This window comes from Carcharhinus amblyrhynchos, chromosome 27, assembly GCF_965287045.1.
Source record: "Carcharhinus amblyrhynchos chromosome 27, sCarAmb.v2.hapA, whole genome shotgun sequence".
Lineage (NCBI taxonomy): Eukaryota > Metazoa > Chordata > Chondrichthyes > Carcharhiniformes > Carcharhinidae > Carcharhinus > Carcharhinus amblyrhynchos.
The window spans coordinates 16,165,349-16,183,735 of record NC_137350.1 but is presented as its reverse complement, the minus strand read 5'-3'; the positions used below and the strand labels follow the sequence as shown (position 1 = coordinate 16,183,735).

Below are 18,387 nucleotides of genomic sequence, written 5' to 3'. Positions count from 1 at the left end.
GACATGCATAGGGAAAGGGTTCTGTTCATGATTCCAGTCATTTACCTAGTTGTTGCATCATAAAGGATGCACATTAGGATGACCAGGGATGTAGACAGCATTTACAGGAAAGTCTAGCAGGAGAAAATCCAGTTCATAGACCTAAATATGTGCCAGCCACGGTGCTTTTTTTTAAATTCACCGGATGTGGGCATCACTGGCGTAAGCATTTAATGCCCATCTCAAAATGCTCAACCATAATCTGTCACCACCTTGAACCACTTAAATCTGTGTGGCAGAGATACACCTACAGTGCCGTTCGTTAGGGGATTCCAGGATTTTGACACAGCAACGACAAGGAATGGTAACATATTTCCAAGTCAGGATGACATGCAACTTGTAGAATCTGCATGTGGTGGTGCTCCCACGTGCCTGTTATTCTTATCCTTTTAGGAAGTAGCGGTAGAACTGCCAGAAATTGCTACAATACTTTACAATTGCCTAGAGAAATTAAGCAAATTCTATGAAAAGGAAATGGTTTAGTCATTGCATGGGCAATTAAATTCATATGTAATCATTTGCATTTTTCCATGGAGCCAGAGATCATATAAAAAGGGACGTGATTTAAAATTTTTCCTTCTCTTTATTACTGGCTATGAGACTCAGGCTTACCATGTTAGAGAATAAAGCTCAGGAACTCTGGATTCTGACAAACCTCCACTGTTCTCCACACGAACAGACGAGGAGCAGGCTGCACATGCACAGTTCTGCCTTTTTAAGTTCTTTGGGCCAGGGACAGGTCCACTGTGACTGTGCAGAGATAGAAAACAGTGCAAAAATCGAGGTCACGGGACCAGGAGCAGGGTGCCGATGAGGATAGGACTCCCAGCCATGGAAAAGGGAAAGGTCTCAAAAGAAGGGACTGAGATGTCCCGGTTAAGTTAGAATGTACGTAAATGGTTGCAGTTGGCAAACATTATGGGAAATAAGCTCAGCAGAAGCCCTGGCAATTGCAGTGGGCTGAAAAGCTTTGTTAGATTCAAGGAGGCAGCCAAACGTTTGTGACTCCATGCTGTGCCATGCTTGGGCAAAGATACCCTTTGGAGCAATAGTGTTCTGCTTAGCATGGCCAAAGAGCTGCAGTTGTGCCTGTGAGTTGGTAAATGAGTGCAATCACTGGAGACACTGCAAGCAGGGCCTTCATCAGTGCAATGAGAGAAATTCCAGTTAAGATTAATTGGCCCATGGTCGTTACAGATATCAGTGCTGTTGAGAAATCCATGGACTCTGGCTTGGTCACATCTTCAATTTATTGTATAGTGTTCAAACACAGTGTTTGTTAATTCACATGTACCTCATACTCTTAATATTCAGCACAGATATTGTAAATTGTTCCATCTTTCTGACCTCGTACAGCAAGGTTTACTTTTGTTTGTTCAAAACCAATGGATTCTTGTGGCTTTATTCACTGAGCAAGTTTCCTGAATCACAAACTTTTAGCAGACTTCAAACAAAGCTTATTGGACCGTGACCGAATGGGGGTTCTGGACAACCAGAGCATGTTTCAGATATTTTTAATCTGTTTCTTACAACCCTCACTGGTGCGTTCATACTCCCTGCATTCAGTAGCCTGGATATTTAATAAACTACCAGTGAATGATGGATCCATTTCATTCTTAATTCCAAAGCTCTGAAACAACAGTTGTGCAAATGACCAGTGGTGATAAGAAAACGTTCTTTTGTCTGACAGTAGCAGTTATGTTTTATTAGCATAAATATCAAAAAAAAGTACATACACTTAACTATTCAGTCATCGGCTACAATTAAACCTAAAGCAAATCTTAAGAATCCTCTATGTGCTAACAAAATAAGACAACTTTTAAATTTCTGTCCACATAACCTGAAGCAAACTGCACAGCACATTTGCGGTTGAATTAGTTTGTTTGCTTCCTCCAGGTTAACTGCTGAACTACAAGAGTGAGAGTGCAGCAAGCAGCACGATAGATAAATAGTCTTGTTACAGAATATGCGAAGCTCTAACTCAATAGCCTCTGCAATTAGAGGCACAGATCTCGAGGCAATACCCTGGAATGGCAAACCTGTATGCAAAAACCAAAGCTAAGGAGGAAGTAGCTTCGCATGAAATGTAATTACGTGGGCATACTTTACAGCAGCTGAGTTAGTGGGTACCATCGGGGAAACCAAAGACCCTTAGAAATTCTATCCATGAACCATGATGCAATAAGAACTTCTGGAACAGGCAAGTATAAGGTTTCACAAAAATGGATATCAATGCAATTTCTTAGAAACCAAAGCAAATGGAAAATCTTCAGCATTCTCACAATAACCCATCATCTTTTAGATCCAGAGAGAGAATGCAACCGTGATTGAGAACGGTACATAAAGAGGCATTCCAACCTGATTCTACATCCCCAAAACAAGAACTTCACGATGGCATGTCTTCTGCATCATTACAAATCATCAGTCAACTACCCTAAATTAACAACGGTTCCTTAATTCTTTTCAGATGTTTAGTTATTTAAACTTCATCATCCGACTGCTCCCATTTCCTCGCATTTGTGTGTTTTTTTTTAAAAAAAGGGAAGTTATGAGCATCTTACCTTTGTAGACCTCAAGGCCAGAGCACAGGAAACAATGATACACTTAGGTGCATCAAAATTGCTTTCGTTTACTCATCACTAAAGCTATTTCACCTCTCCCCCTACAAATGGTGGAAAAACTTGTTCTTTTAAAAAAGTGCCCAATGAGTAGCCTCTTGGCAATTTAAAGTAGAAGACAAAAGGGCAGTCCAAGTTCAGCTTAGTGCTAGCAGTTGAAATATATTCAATTATAATATCCAAATATATTACATGGTAGAAGTTGCACACAAATAAATTGCTCAGTGCAAAGGAAAAGTCAATGAATTTTCTATATTTCATGGCTGCAACACTTCTAATTTCACAATAAATACATTTTACTCACCTCCTCCGTCCGAACTATTTTGGTTATAAACAGAATTTAAAATGGCTGTTTGAAAAGCAAATTTTATTGGCAGCTCACATTCTCTTCTTACCTCACGAACAGTAAAAATCATAATGACAGCAAGAATTCAGGTTTGTTTCTTCAGATCAAATGCTTACCTTGAGTTTTTTGCCTTTATAGGGGTTCCGGACATGTTCCTTTGCATCCACGATGAGTTCCGATAAAGTGCGGAACTTTCTCACCTAAATATAAAGTGAAGAGTTGAATGGGGAGGGGGCATGGAAATCTCAAAAGGCTGTGTCTTCGAACACTGTTCAAAGGCCGTACTCAGACAAGCAAATGGGAGACAACGCTGGCAACTTGCCCACTTTAGAGTTAACAGCTCGATAGCCAACTAGTCACGTGTTTTCTCTCAGCCATTAAGGTGCAAGGTCTCATTCTGGAACTGCATCACAGTTATTTTTGGGAGGAAGCCAAAGGGACTCAGTTAGTGCAATGAAATTAAAAAGGGGAAACATATAGAGAAAACACATCAAGGTCACCCAGTCTAACAGACACTGTAATCTTAGTGTCCCATACATTACAATAAGCAATTCCTTCTCATGAAGGACACAAGATAATTATTTTGCAAAGGAAAGTGCAAAATAGACTTAATGAAGGTTTATAAGATGATGAGAGGGATTGATAGTGGACGAGCAGACACTATTTCCTCGGGTGGATGTAGCTGTTAATAGGGGGCATGACTGTAAGGTTCATGGTGGGAGATATAGGAGGGATGTCCAAGGTAGATTCTTCACTCAGAGTAGTTGGCGTGTGGAATAGACTGCCTGCTGAGATAGTGGAGTCGGACACTTCAGCAACTTTCAAGTGGTTATTGGATAGGAACATGGAGCACACAGAATTATAGGGAGTGGGATAGCTTGATCTTGGAATTGGACATAGCTTGTCACAACATTGAGGACTGAAGGGCCTGTACTGTGCTGTAATGTTCTGTTTTATGAAAGTGTAGTTGCTCACCTAGGGACAAACTAAACAATCCACAATATCTTCTGCAACATTCCCCCATTTCAGAACTACAACAACTTTCCTTCGTATCTGGAAATGTATATTTAAAACGGCAACTATTCTGCCGAATACATGTTGCATCTAATCCAATTCCACCCTTAGATTTTAGAGAATTCCTATCATTTGAAAAATATTTAAACCTCAAATCATACCTCTCCAAACACACGTTTCAAAAGTAAATCACCCAACTATCCAAGAATATCCTCAAAAGTTAAAGCTCTCAAGACCTGGTTTCATCTGCCGTCCTCATCTCCTAACTAAAAAATGAATACAATGCCCCATGCATGGGTTGTGTGCAAGTATATTTTTTGTTATTCAATTTCTATATAACCTGAAACTGTCATTTGCTTTATACTGTAGCAAAAGACCTCCAGTTATCTACCACTGACATCAAACCATCAGCACTATTATTACCTCAGTAGCTAAAATCAAACTGCTAAGTGATTTTTGTCTAAATGTTAGATATCAAAGAAGTAAATTTCCTGCTTTTGATAATATGCTGAAAACACATTGTGCTGTTTCCCAATCTTGGGGCCCCAAATCTGGGCAGAATATAAAGACCTAGCATTGTAGAATGTGTTTCTACGTACCAAGAGCACACAAATGAATCATTTATCATTGGATAGCAGCTCCGACTCATTAAGCAGTAAATTGAACCGTCACTCCAATGAGGATTTATTTTGTCGATAAACTTGCACATTCTGCCGATTTGGACAACTGCACGTGGCATTTTAGCAAATGAATAAAACGTTATCCAACCAATAGTCTGGTCTAAAGTTGAAGTACGATCTATTGGAATATTGGGGAATCATTACAAAAGAGTTCACTTTTATAACATCAGTTTAAAGTTTCATTAGGCCGCCAAACACTCAGAAGTTCGCACTTACTTCATGTGAGATCTCTGACCACTTTTGTTTGCACATCTCTGCTGTATAATGGGCGAAGGTCACCTTGTTCCAGTCCATGTGCGACTCTGTTGTTTTGAACTTCAACACATCATTAGAAGGGACAATGCTCCTCATGCTGTCCAGCAGGCCCAAGAGGTCCTCTTTTGGCCAATCTGCAGAGCAATAAAATAAGCAGTGAAGTGTTACTGCTACTGTACAAAGCATTAGTGAAACCACGCTTAAAATATTAAGCCAAGTTTTGGTCTGGAGGAAGGATGTAGTTGTATTGGAGGCCATTCAGAGGAGGTTCACTTGATTGATGAGGGGTTTGTCTTATGAAGAGAGATTGAGCAGGTTAGGCCTATACTTTAGAAGAATGAAAGGAGATCTTATTGGGGTGTACAAAATTATAAGGGGGATTGACAAAGTAGACGTGGAAAGGATGTTTCCCCTTGTGGGGCAACCTAGAACAAGAGGTCATAGTCTTAAGATAAGGGGTGACAGATTTACAACAGAGCAGAGAAGAAATTATTTCTCTCAAAAGGGTGGTGAGTCTATGGAATTCGCTATCCCAAAGTGTGATGGATGTCTGGATATGCAGAAAACTTAAGAGGTGGACAGATTTTTAATTAGTAAGGATTTGAAGGGCTATGGTGAACAAGCAGGAAAGTAGGATCGAGGCTGAGATGAGATCAGCCACGATCATACTAAAAATGGCAGAGCAGGCTCGAGGGGCTGAATTGCCTACTCCCGCTTTTAGTTCTTATGAAATCAATTGTACTGCGGTGAACACTATCAGGAATATTAGTCATAGAAGTTTACAGCATGGAAAGAAGCCTTTCGGCCCAACTTGTCCAAGCTGCCCCCTTTTTCAAACCCCAAAGCTAATCCTAATTGCCTGCATTTGGCCCATATCCCTCTATACCCATGTAACTCTCTAAATGCTTTTTAAAAGATAAAATTGTACCCACCTCTACTACTACCTTTGGCAGCTTGTTCCAAACACTCACCACCCTCTGTGTGAAAAAATTGCCCCTCTGGACATTCTTGTATCTCTCCCCTCTCACCTTAAACCTATGCCCTCTAGTTTTAGACTCCCCTATCTTTGGGAAAAGATATTGACTGTCTACCTTGTCAATGCCCTTTATTATTTTATAAGCCTCTAAAAGACCATGAGTTTTTTTTAATTCCTTAGCCTCCTACGTTCCAGAGAAAAAAGTCCCAGTCTATTCAGCCTCTCCTTATAAGTCCCGGTAGCATCCTAGTAAATCTTTTCTGCTCTCTTTCTAGTTTAATAATATCCTTTCTATAATAGGGTGACCAGAATTGCACAGTATTTAAGTGTGGCCTTACCAATGTCTTGTACAACTTCAGTGTTCTGATCAACGAAACCAACCATGCCAAATGCTTTCTTCACCGCTCTGTCCATCTGTGACTCCAGTTTCAAGGAGCTATGAACATGTACCCCTAGATTGCTCTGTTCTGTAATTCTCCCCAACGCCCTACCATTAACTGAATAAGTCCTGCTCTGGTTCAATCTACCAAAATGCTTCACCTCGCATTTGTCTAAATTAAACTCCATTTGTTATTCATCAGCCCACTGGCCCAATTGATCAAGACCCCACTGAAATTGGAGACAACCTTCCTCACTGTCCACATGCCACAAATCTTGGTGTCATCTGCAAACTTACTAACCATGCCTCCTACATTCTCATCCAAATTATTAATATGAATGACATAACAATGGACCCAGCACTGATCTCTGAGGCACACTGCTGGTCACAGGCTTCCAGTTTGAAAAACAACCCTCTTCTGTCAAGAAGCCAATTTTGTATCCATTTAGATACCTCACACTGGATCCCGTGAGATTTAACCTTATGCAATAACCTACCAAGCGGCACCTTGTCAAAGGCCTTGCTAAAGTCCATGTAGACAACATCAATTGCACTGCCCTCATCCACCTTCTTGGTTACCCCTTCAAAAAACTCAACCAAATTTGTGAGACATGATTTTCTACTCAAAGCATGCTGACTCTCTCTAATTAGTCCTTGCATCTTTAAATGCCTGTAGATCTTGTCTCTCAAAACACCTTCCAACAACTTACCCACCAGACGCAAGACTCACTAGCCTGTAGTTCACAGGCTTTTCCCTGCAGCCCTTTTTAAACAAAGGCACAACATTTGCCACTCTCCAATCTTCAGGCATCTAACCCGTGACTATCAATGATTCAAATATCTCAGCTAGGTGACTCGCAATTTCCTAACTTCCCACGTTTTAGGATACACTTCACCAGGTCCCGGGGATTTACCTACCTTGATGCGCTTTAAGACTTCCAGCACCTCCTTCTCTGTACTATGTACACTCCTCAAGACGTCACTATTTATTTCCCCAAGTTCCCCAACATCCTTGCTTTTCTCAACAGTAAATACTGATGAGAAATATTCATTTATGATCTTACCCATCTCTTGTGGATCCGCACATAGATGACCTGGTTGATCCTTAAGAGGCCCTACTCTCTCCCTTGTGCTTTTATGTATTTGTAGAAGCTCTTTGGATTCTCCTTTGCCTTATCTGCCTAAACAATTTCATGTCCCCTTTTTGCCCTCCTGATTTCTCTCTTAACTCTACTCCTACACCCCTTATACTCTCAATCAATTGTGGCAAAGCATTTTGTAAGCCAACAATTTTCCACTTAAATTGAATTCTCCCAACATCACTTTGTCCTCATTAATGGAATTAAATTGACCGATTCTCCAACCAGAATGATTTTTCTAACCACTCTGATCAAACTCATTATTAAATGTTTTATCAAACTTTATCTACAACAGTGCAAGTAATCCCAGTAGCTCCATAAGCACCCTGTAATTATAGCTTCCCACCTCTTATTTGGTTAAATTTTTGTCCTGCTGGGGTTTTTGTAACCTTTCTGTAAAGGGTGCATTATAGAGGAAACAAAATTTGCTTTTCCATTTTGCCCTATTACAAAACCCAAATTATTCACTATTTTAATTTGATTTATCTACCCCACTAAGAAATTAAACATTTGAAGATTCTGATCACTCCCTTTACCTAGATCTTTTAGTTTCTTTCCATTAAGCAGGTGCTGCTTTCTTCTTTTTTCCCCCAAATTGTTGTCTCGCATTGATCCACATTAAAGTGCCATCTTCTAACTGTCCACTCTGCTAGCCAGTTTACGTCTTCATAAGCATAATTTACAGCTCTTCTTGCCAATTGTCGAACTGCTTACTTTGTCATCAGCAAATTTTAAGATCATCTTCCCTGTAGTGTATATATTCAAAGTCTATTTACCTAAAATAAAAATGGTCCCAGCACTGACCCTAGGGTAGACCATTGCTAGCCATTCTGTGACCACCAACCATTTACTCTAACTTTGGTTCGTGTCTACATGCTTGAACTTTCTAAAGAAAAACACCTCAAGACACTAGCAAATTACTTCTATAAATGCCATATACATTATGTATGGCACACTGATTTTATCTATCTACCTAACTGCACCTCTCCCAACATAATTTATTAATTCACACTGGTACCCAATTCTGGATGCTTATTCAAGTAACCAAATTGATTTTGGGTCCATGATTACTCATTGTATTCTTCTCTTCCTGCTTGAAGGCGGCCATGGCATGCCAGTCCTGCACGATTTATATATCTACAGAGTTCTGAAAAACAAGAGCCTCAGCTATCTCCATTCTTGACCTTCTTTATATCCACACTAATGGTCTGGGGTCAATGTCAGAACCAAGAGATTTATCAAACTCAACTCTGTTCTTGTTCAGAACTTATTCAATTTCTGCACTTAGCTCTATTAATGTTTCATATCCACCTCCAGCTCACTTGCATCCTCAATTCCATCATAATTTGTAAAAACCAAAATAATCAAAACCTCCACCACACTTCTTCAATCTGCTTCGCTGCTTATCCCAGTGGGCCAAGACACTTAACTATTTTACAAAGGGTTTACTTTCACATCAGCTAATCATAATCTCTTCTAGCCCTGCCAATCTCCAATTTCAGCTTGATGCATTTTCTTTTAGTCATCTTAAATGAGCTATTCGCATGCTCTGTTTAACTTGGCCCATCATCCTATGATGGGCCTCCTTTCTCATCTAATACAACTATATTTTGTACTCTTGCACATCAAGATTTCCTACTACTTCTCATTAACCCCTTGGCTAACAATCCTGTTGAATAATTTGAACCAAACCCCTATTGTGGTGTTGAACATCACCTTTTTCCAGTTCGTCTTTTAACTCTTTTGCACTAGTCACTATTTTCCCATCGTTCCACTCTCCTCCCAGCATTTATTTATCCAACTCACTTCCCAGAAATGAATTTAAAATGCCTCTTCCGTTATTGGGCCAGGAAATAACCAATCTAGATAATGTTCTAGAAGTTTTCCCCACTTTGATCTCATGGATTACATTTATCACAATCCATCCTCAATAAGTTCACCCATTACCATTACCCTGTTCTTTTGAATATTTTCAGTTCTCCACATACATCACAACTTTGCTATGTGACAACCTGTAAATGCCCAATCAGATTATTTCCCTTCCTACCCCTTTCTGATTTAGAATGTCCTAATCTTCCTTTAATCTACATTACATTAGAAAGCAAACATTTTTCCTCATTCTTTCAGAGGATGTGGGCATTTGTTGTTCATCCCTAACTGTCCTTGAGCTGATGTTGGGGAGTCACTTTGTTGAACCACTGCTGCAGTCCATCTAATGCAGGTATGCTCACAGTACTGCCATAATCCATCTTAGGATAAAGACTCCTGTCCCATGCCAGTTACTCCCTGGAACTTATAACCCAACACACGGGGGCCTTGATTCAGAGAGAATTAATCTTCCCTCTTTCACTCACCTGGGGAACACTGACAATCATGTTTGTTGAATGTTGAACTCCCTGCCTAATGCTCCAAATGATTGATGGATTTTACATTATTGCCAGAAGAACTTTGTTTCTTCCCATTACAAAGCTAATGGATCGTATATGCAGTGAAGAAACTCTCTTGCGTGACTGCCACGCGCCCTGAGCAAGATTCCCCATGAAGAAAATGCAAATCATTTGGACGTCATTGTTAAGCAAGATCTCCTGCCCTAGAAGCAGCATCCCACACAGTGACGTCTACAGTGTGCATATCCCCACACAGCGATGTCAAGAGTATGCACATCCCCACATAGTGATGTCAAGAGTGTGTATATAAGCATGCCTGATGGTATCAAGAGACCACATGATAACGGTCCAGATTTTGTCACTTGGCACCAGTTATCATAGATTTCTAAGATTTTCCATGGGCTGTGTGGTGATTAGAAATCCAAACGTGAAGATCCAGGATCTCTGCAAATAATGTAAGCAACTTTACATCCCTATCTCAGTCAGATTGAACATTTCCGAGGCACGCAATCTGAGCTAGAAGTGCCAAGTTTGAATACTGAACTCAATGCTCATCCCTCCACAGAAATGAAAAAAAAGGGATCAAAGTCAAAGTAAAAAGGCATTTTTTATTTTTAAAATCTCCAACTTCTAACATCTGCTGAAATGGGACACAAAGTTAATTTTCAGAGCTAGAGAGGTCGTTGAGCAGTAATTGAGACTTACCAGATAGTTAAGTAATCCACTGTGTCTCTGGCAATATTTGATATTTTTTCTTGGTGGCACCTGGCCCAATAGGATTGCTGCATATAAGCAGTGTTGGTATGTAGTGTGTCAATATGGCAACTTCACACATCTTGTCTTTTCATTGGAAAATCTCTGAGTGGGAAAGATGCAACGAGAGAAGACTCCTGGAGGAACAATGAAACCTAGGCAGCACCATGGCACAGCGGTTAGCACTGCTGCCTCATAGTGCCAGGGACCTAGGTTTGATTCTTGGCTTGGGTCATTGTGCCAACTCCACACAGACATTCTCCCCATATCTGCATGGATTTCCTCCCACAGTCCAAAGTTGTGTGGATTAGGTGGATTGATCATGTTAAATTGCCCCTTAGTGTCAGGGGACTAGCTAGGGTAAGTGCATGGGGATAGGATGGGATTGCAGTCGGTGCAGACTCAATGGGCTAAATGGTCTCCTTTTGCAGCTGTAGATTCTATGAACTTCCTGATAGCAAGATATACATTGTGGCAATTATCAGTTGCTGTCCAATTAGCTCTTTATTAATGGTGAGTACTGATAATCTTGATTGTTACTTTTATGGCAAAATTTGGGCTGTTAATGTTTTGTGAACAAACTTAAACCATTATGGTGCGACCACACAACCTTTTATTTTCTTCCCCAGAGATTTCTGATGCCCTGCCCTGGATTGAGGGTTTTCTATACACCAGCAGTACATGAAATAACATTACTTCACCTTTTGTAGATTCAGCTGAAGGAACTACCTCAATGGCTAAAGTGATTGCACCCTAGCCAAGGCCAACAAGGAGTGAAAAATATCCTCTCGGGCTTGGTACAGTCCAAAATAGTAATAATGGAACCTAGGTACAATGAGTACTTTAAAGCTCCAAAGATCCAAAAATACCAACTTAAAATTTCAAAGACATCCAAACTTTCACAACAAGTAGCAGGTTTGGTTGTAGTTCCACACCTAACTGCTGGGATGATTGGTTGATGTTATGTGGAGGTGATCCTTTCCATGATCAGGAAAATATTAGTGAACTTGATACAATTGGTACCATGCTTACCGTGAGGAATCCTTGACATCTACAGCCCTCCTATCTGGGACTCAAACCTAATAGTGTCAAATTACCAACTTGTGATTTTCCTCCTAAAGAGTGCACAGTTGAAAAGATAGAAGAGGAATAGCAAATCTTCTTAGGGATCAACATACCTGCAGGAGCCATGTTTGCCACCAGAAGCTTGGAATCGGTGCAATACTGCAGGTCAATGGTTTAACAAGCTGAATTAACTGGGCAAACATCAGAAAGCTTACCAGTACTCTGATACACTGAGGTTTTAGCTGGTTAGTAACATTACATAGTTGTTGCACTTGATTTGTGAAAATCTCTAGAGGTTTACTGTGTACCAACAGAGAGTGGGATCCATTTCAGACAAATAGGAAGCCTGCTTATTATAAACTTCTCTATCACATGGCTTGAGACACAAGGGCAAAAGTGGTTTTCTTTCCATGTTGGACACTTAAGGGGACCAAAATAGAATTCCCTCAGCCTCATCTATTAATATAGAGCATGGCTTGAAATGTGCTTGGTACTTGGTCCATTCCAGAAACAAGTAACGATTTATATCTCTGATTCCCTGCTTAACCCTGTGCAATGAGGACTTGGGATGCAAATACTTGAGAGGTGATGTCTCAAAACATCGCCCCCCCCCCCCAATCTTCAGTATCTGCTACGACTAGCATAGAGGTTAGCACATCTGCCTCCCAGCTTGGGTCACTGTCTGTGTGGAGTCTGTACATCCTCCCAGTGTCTGCATGGGTTTCCTCCAGGTGCTCCAGTTTCCTCCCATGGTCTGAAAGATGTGGTCAGGTGCAATGGCCATGCTAAATTCTCCCTCAGAGAACCTGAACAGGCACCGGAGCATGGTGATTTTCACAGCAACTTCACTGCAGCGTTAACGTAAGCCTATTGTGAAACTAAGCGTATGAAGTGCGGAAACTAGGGGATTTTCACAGTAACTTCTTTGGCAGTGTTTTTTCCTGAAAAAAACGTAGTGCATTTTGTAATTGACTTGTGTACAAAGAAAAATAGAAGTTAAAAGAAGAAAGATGATCATCAATAACTGGAATCCTCCAATTGCAAACCAGGCTTTTTGAGGTTAGATGTGAGCAATGGGCAAAATAGAGAATGGTGAAACTGGAGGTGGTTTGACCAATAGAAGCCCAAAGTCATAGTCCAAAAAAAATCCCCCAAAAACTCAAAGCAGAAGCTGATAAGGGAGCTTTTTTTTTTAAAATTAATAACTATAAAACCCCAAAGGAATTCTTACAAGGGTAAGCAGTTAGGACTTGGATAAGCAACAATAAGAATAGAAAATACTGTAAATACTCAGATCAGACAGCATCTGTGGAGAGAGACAGAATTAACTCTTCAGGTCAGTGAACTTTCATCAGAAATGCTGGCATTTTCTGTTTCTGATTTCCAGCATCCGCAGTATTTTTGTCTTTGAATCGCTAGTGTGATTTAAGCATGAAATAACCAAATGAGATTGCACAGAACAAGGTATTAGTAATATGATGACTAGCAATTTAAAAAAAAGCTGGAATATAAACTTTTATTGTGCTTGATATGATTTCCAATTATTGAGCAGAGTACAAAATGATAAACATATTCCTTCCAACCCTTTGGCATACAAATAATCTCAGCCCTTACTTTCGTTATTCATTCACTCACAGGATATGGACAATCGCCATCTCGGCCAGCATTTATTGCACATCCCTAATTATCATGGACTGCAGCAGTTCAAGAAAGTCAATGTGGTGTAGGTACACCCATAATGGTGTCAGTGAGTTCTAGGATTTCAACTCAAGTGTTAGTGAAGGAATGGTGATATAGTTCCAAGTCAGCATGTAGCTTGGATGGGAACTTGCAGATGGTGGCGTCCCCATGTATCTGCTGCCCCTGTCCTTCTAGATAAAAGAAGTGGGGAGTACCTCATTTCACTCCTGATTTCTGTCTTGTAGATACTGGACCAGCTTTGGGGAGTCAGAAGGTGAATTAATCTTTAGGATTCCCAGCCGCTGGCTAAATGTGGCTATCCTGTTCCAGGTGTTGTCAACACTTACTTTCACGAACACAGTTATTGATACCTGGTCAAAAGTGATTTGGAGTGCAATACAAAAGGCAAATTTCACAATTGTTGCCTATATACTGCCCTCTGTATATAGAATTCATTAAGGCAGTGGAAAATCCCAGTTCAATTGAATGCTTGTGCTAACTAAATATTTATTCTGTACAAATGTTGTTCAAGATCTTTGGAGTTCACACAAATGTTGCTCTAGGGGGTGAACTACAACTCACGGAGGGTAGTGAATTTGTGGAACTCGCTGTCCCATTGTGCGGTGCAGTCCAAATCATTGAATGATTTCAAGAAAGAGACGGATACATTTCTGATTAAAAAATAGGGTAAGGGGAACAGGTGGGAAGGCGGATTTATTTTTTATTCATTTGTGGGACATAGGCTTCGCTGGCTGGCCAGCATTTATTGCCCATCCCCAGTTGCCTCCCGAGGAGGTGATGGTGGTGGTGAGCTGTCTTGAATCACTGCAGTCCACGTCCTGTGTGTGATAGTGTACAAATGAAGCAGTGGCCTGATGGGAAAAATGGTCAAGTATTTAGTACAAAGTAAAGGACAGCAGACCAAGCCATTTCAAAATGCCAGACCCCTGTAAAGCTGACTGACTCTGAACAAAGAGACCCACAATGCTGTTCAGAAGGGAATTCCAGGATTTTGAGACCAGGGAGAGATCAATAGTGATCTGACTGAATGGCAGAGCTGAACTTGTCTACTGCTGCTCCTAGTTCCGATGTTCCAAAAATCCTACATAGAGAATTTTAACAGTAACTTCCTTGCAGTGGTACTGTAATAATGCGGACATGCCAGAGTTGGACTGGGGTGGGCACAGTAATAAGTCACTCACCTGAAGGAACGGTGATCCAAAAGCTTGTGATTCCAAATAAACCTGTTAGACTTTAACTTGGTGTTGTGAGATTCTTGCATTGGTAATGTAAGCCTACTTGCGACACTAATAAATAAATGTTTTTGGAGGAATACTAAAGATCCCCAGAGTCTTTTTTTCCCCAAATACATACTCACCTTCTTTTACATCGCTCAACTCAACAGTAGCAGACATGGTCGTCTCTCCGTTCATGCTGCTCCACTCAAGAGATTCACAGATCCAAGACAACTACCTGAATGGGGAGGAGTAAAGGAGCAGATGATTAGACTGGAGAAGTAGGGTTGCAGCAGCCATTTCCCTGTGTTAGGTGTATGTGTTGTGTATGAGCATGTGTCTGGCATGTCACTCTTAAGTCAAACCCCCAGCGTTTACGCTCTGCCCTCCCTCTTTTCTTCTCCACCCCCTTTTCCCTCCAGCCTCAGCGAGAGAAGCAGCTCGGAGCGGGGAAGGGAAGAAGGGAGGGGGGTGGAGAGACGTGCCCAAGTCACACGGCTTGAGAGTGCAGGGGCTGCCCAGGAGGGAGGGCTGCGTTAGCGGACAAAAGAGAGAGAGAGAGAGGGGGGGCAACGTGGTGGCGATACCCTGGGGGGGGGGGGAAGAGAGACAGAGGGGCAAGAGTTAGAAAGAGCGGAGCTTCCTCTAAATAGGAGAAAAGGGGGAATAAAAAAGGGGGCAGACGCTAACCAAAAAAGGGAGAGAAGGGTATCAAAGCTCCCAGCGTGTCGTCCTCCCTCTAGCCGCCCCAGCCTAGCTCTTAACCCTCGCGCCCCCCCCCCCCCCGCCCCCTTCCCGGTGCCTCCGTTACCAAAGAAAAATAGCATTAACCTTCCCTCCCCGCTCCAATGCACCAAACACCCGAAGCTCCACAAGGTCAGCGGTCTCCCCCTCCCTTCCCCAGCCCAGCGGGAGGGAGATAGAGAGGGGGGGGTGGGGGCTCCAATGCCCGGCGGACGGACAAGGGCAGGGCTGCTCCGCACCGACGCGTCTTTGCAGCCTGTCCCCGACATGGCGCCTCAGTTCCGGCTGCATTGGGCTCGGCACGGCCATGTTACAGAGAGAAAGAGACTCCCCGCTGTCCCCCCCGCAAAAAAAATTACCACCTCCCCTCCCCCTCCAAAAAAAATACACGGGGATAAAAAGACATCGAGGAAAAAATAATTTTTTTCTAAAAAAATTCATTTTTTTTGGGAAAAAATGTATCTTTTTTTCCCAGGGAATTGTAACAATTTTTTTGGTGTAGCGAAGCGAGGAAAATGTATCGAGTTTAGTCCCGATCGTCTCCCTCCCTGGCCACACAGACGGGCGAGGGGCTGGAAGGCAGCGCAGCTCGGGCTGGGATCCGCCATGTGAGCGCCGCAGCTCGGCTTCAAGCGTGGCACTAGCCCCGCCACGAAAACCCAGCGCAAACCCCAACAAAAGCAGCAAAGCCAACCCCCCCTACCTTCCCTCCACGTAAAATATATATATTTTGTTTAAAAAAATTGATACAAAGCAACAAAAAAAATTTTACTCACCACCTTTTTTTCCCCCAAAAAAATTAAAATCAAAAAACGAGAAAAAAAATCTTTGGGCGAGCCGAGGGAGCGACTGCAACGAAAAGATCCGCAGAGAAAGAAGAAGGAGGAGGAGGAGGAAGGGAGGAGGGAAAAAAAACAGGACAGAGTCAACGCCGATCTCTTCCCAGCGAGCGGCCGCCGTTGAGTGAGGGCTGCCCGGCGAGGCTGGCACTCTGCTCGGGGAGACAAGAGAGAGAGAGGAGGAGAGAGACAAGAGAGGGGAGGGGGGGCGGTGGAAAATAGGATGCGAGCGAGGCAGCAGCCAGAGACAAAAGGGGCCGGAACCGAGAGAGAGAGAGAGAGTGAATCCGAGACAACTTGCCCTGGCGCGGCCGCTCGAACCAACCAGCTTCCTGCTGCTGGCGACAAGAGGCGGCTCCACGGCGCGACCGTGTCGGCACAGCCCAGCGCCGATCCCCCGCTCCCTCTCCCTACCTCCCTCCCTCTCTCTCTCACACTCACTCTCCCCCTCTCTCTCGGGCAGCACCTCACGCGCTCCCCTTTCCCTCTCTTTTAGCACAGGAAAAAACCCTTTCCCCCCTCCCAAAGAATTATTTTCCATTAAAAACAGTTTTGCAAACATTTTAAGAGCTCCTTTCTCCCCTTCCAAGTAATTATTTTCCATTAAAAGGAGGAAAACATTTTAAAAACCCTTTCCCTCTCCCAAATTATTTTCCAGAAGAAAATGTTTTAAAGCCCTTTCCCCCTTCCCAAATTTTCCATTTTTTTAACAAATGGAAAACATTTTTCTCTCCCGATACATTATTTTCCTTTTTCAAAAAAAATATTGTTTTTGCAAAAGGAGGATTTAAAAACATACACACAAAAATGTACCCAGCCCTCCTTACCTTTTCCGCCCCCCTCCCGCTTCGGCGTCTTGCAAAACAACACAAGGGGAGCTGGGGCTGAACCTTCGCCAGATCCACAGCGCTGGCCCCGGGCGTGGACGCTTTCTAGTCCCCGTTGAGAGCCGGCATGCTTCGCGATACTTCCGACCTCTCCAATCCCCTTTTTCCGGATCAGCTCCTTCCCCCATCCCCCTGTGCTCTCTCTCCTCCGACTCGCTCTCTGCTCTTGCCAGCCGCCTTTGCATTCAGCCCGTCTCTTCTCTGTCTCTCTCTTCCAGCAGAAAGATGTCCTTGCCGGTGTAAAGCAAATTTTTGACCAGGCAATTGTGCAGAGAGGAAAAAAAAATTACAATCAGAGAGAATTAAGAGAAAATATCCTCCCTTCTTTCTCAAAAAAGGCAACAAAATATCTTCCAAGCAGACTTCCAAGTTTTTCTTGCGGTAGAGGGGTGAGAAGAAGTTTTGGTATTCTTTAGGGAGTGGGGAAGTTGCAGTTGAAATAGCCGGCCCCCGGAGCGGTAGAGAGAGAGTGCTTGCTGTCCCCGGACTAATTGCTAGTGTTGAATAGTTAGTTAGTTGCAGTGAAGTGCGGCTCTTGCACATATAACATTGAGCCTGAGCCTTTCTTTGCTACATTTTTATTTAATTTCCAACTCCACCTTTGTTGTCCTGCACGTCATCCTCTGTCCAGCCAATCGAGATTTAAAAAAAATTGCCTGAAATAAATTAATGAATTTCTATAGTATGGGGAGGGAATTTTTCTTTTGGGGGGTGGCTTTCTAGAGAGCGTAGTTTTCAAAGTGGTGGTCACCCCCATTCTCTTTTGAGCCGTAAACACAAAAAAAATGCACCAGGGTAATAGCAGTCCATGGATTTAAAAAAAAAGGGGAAAGGAATCTCTAAGCAGTGTCCTTAAGACTTGGGAGTGAAAACTTGCCAGCCTGGCTCGGTTACGATAAGCCCGCCCAACCACCAGCAGACTTGGCGGCGATGGAACGGGTAAATTATCCCAGTCGAGTTTGGAAGCGACCCCGGCGAGATCTGGTTTTTTTTGTTGCTTCAGCCTAAGTTGGGCAGTCGTCAGGCGGAGTCTAGTGCACTGAATGGCTGTGTGTGTGTGTGTGTCACAATGTAACCACATCGACATTAACAAGTTGTGTCGCAAGAGAGTGTGCAAGAGGGCGAGAGCACACCGGGGGAAACATGAAAGAAGCCTGGGCTCGGGAACGGAGGAGTTACCACGCACCTGTCCATCACAGTCTCGCTGCCTCCTGCTGTTGTGATGAAGATGTTGTTGAGGATAGAGCTTTTCCACTCAGTCCTACCTCCCTTTATAAGCTCTTACCGTATACATCTGACACAAAAATGCCCCCTTTTAAAAAAAGAACAATAACCAAGTTTCACTCCTTGA

The 18,387-nt window shown here is 42.6% G+C and overlaps 1 protein-coding gene across 6 annotated transcripts in view; it reads right to left on the bottom strand.

Moving 5' to 3' along the window:
* Positions 1-18,051, bottom strand: part of LOC145359228 (nucleolar transcription factor 1-like) — a 65,862-nt gene extending 47,811 nt beyond the window's left edge. The window contains exons 1-4 of one of the 6 annotated variants that reach the window (XM_080213717.1): positions 16,977-18,051; positions 14,710-14,804; positions 4,914-5,086; positions 3,120-3,203 (exon numbers count right to left, since the gene is read on the bottom strand). In XM_080213717.1, coding sequence (XP_080069843.1) covers positions 3,120-3,203; positions 4,914-5,086; positions 14,710-14,764 — 312 coding nt within the window. In that variant the 5' untranslated portion in view covers positions 14,765-14,804; positions 16,977-18,051. Of the gene's footprint in view, positions 1-3,119; positions 3,204-4,913; positions 5,087-14,709; positions 14,805-16,086; positions 16,462-16,976 lie in introns of those variants that run through there. The other 5 variants (XM_080213719.1, XM_080213718.1, XM_080213716.1 and 2 more) reach the window with 5 other exon arrangements.
* Between the last annotated feature and the right edge of the window lie 336 nt (positions 18,052-18,387).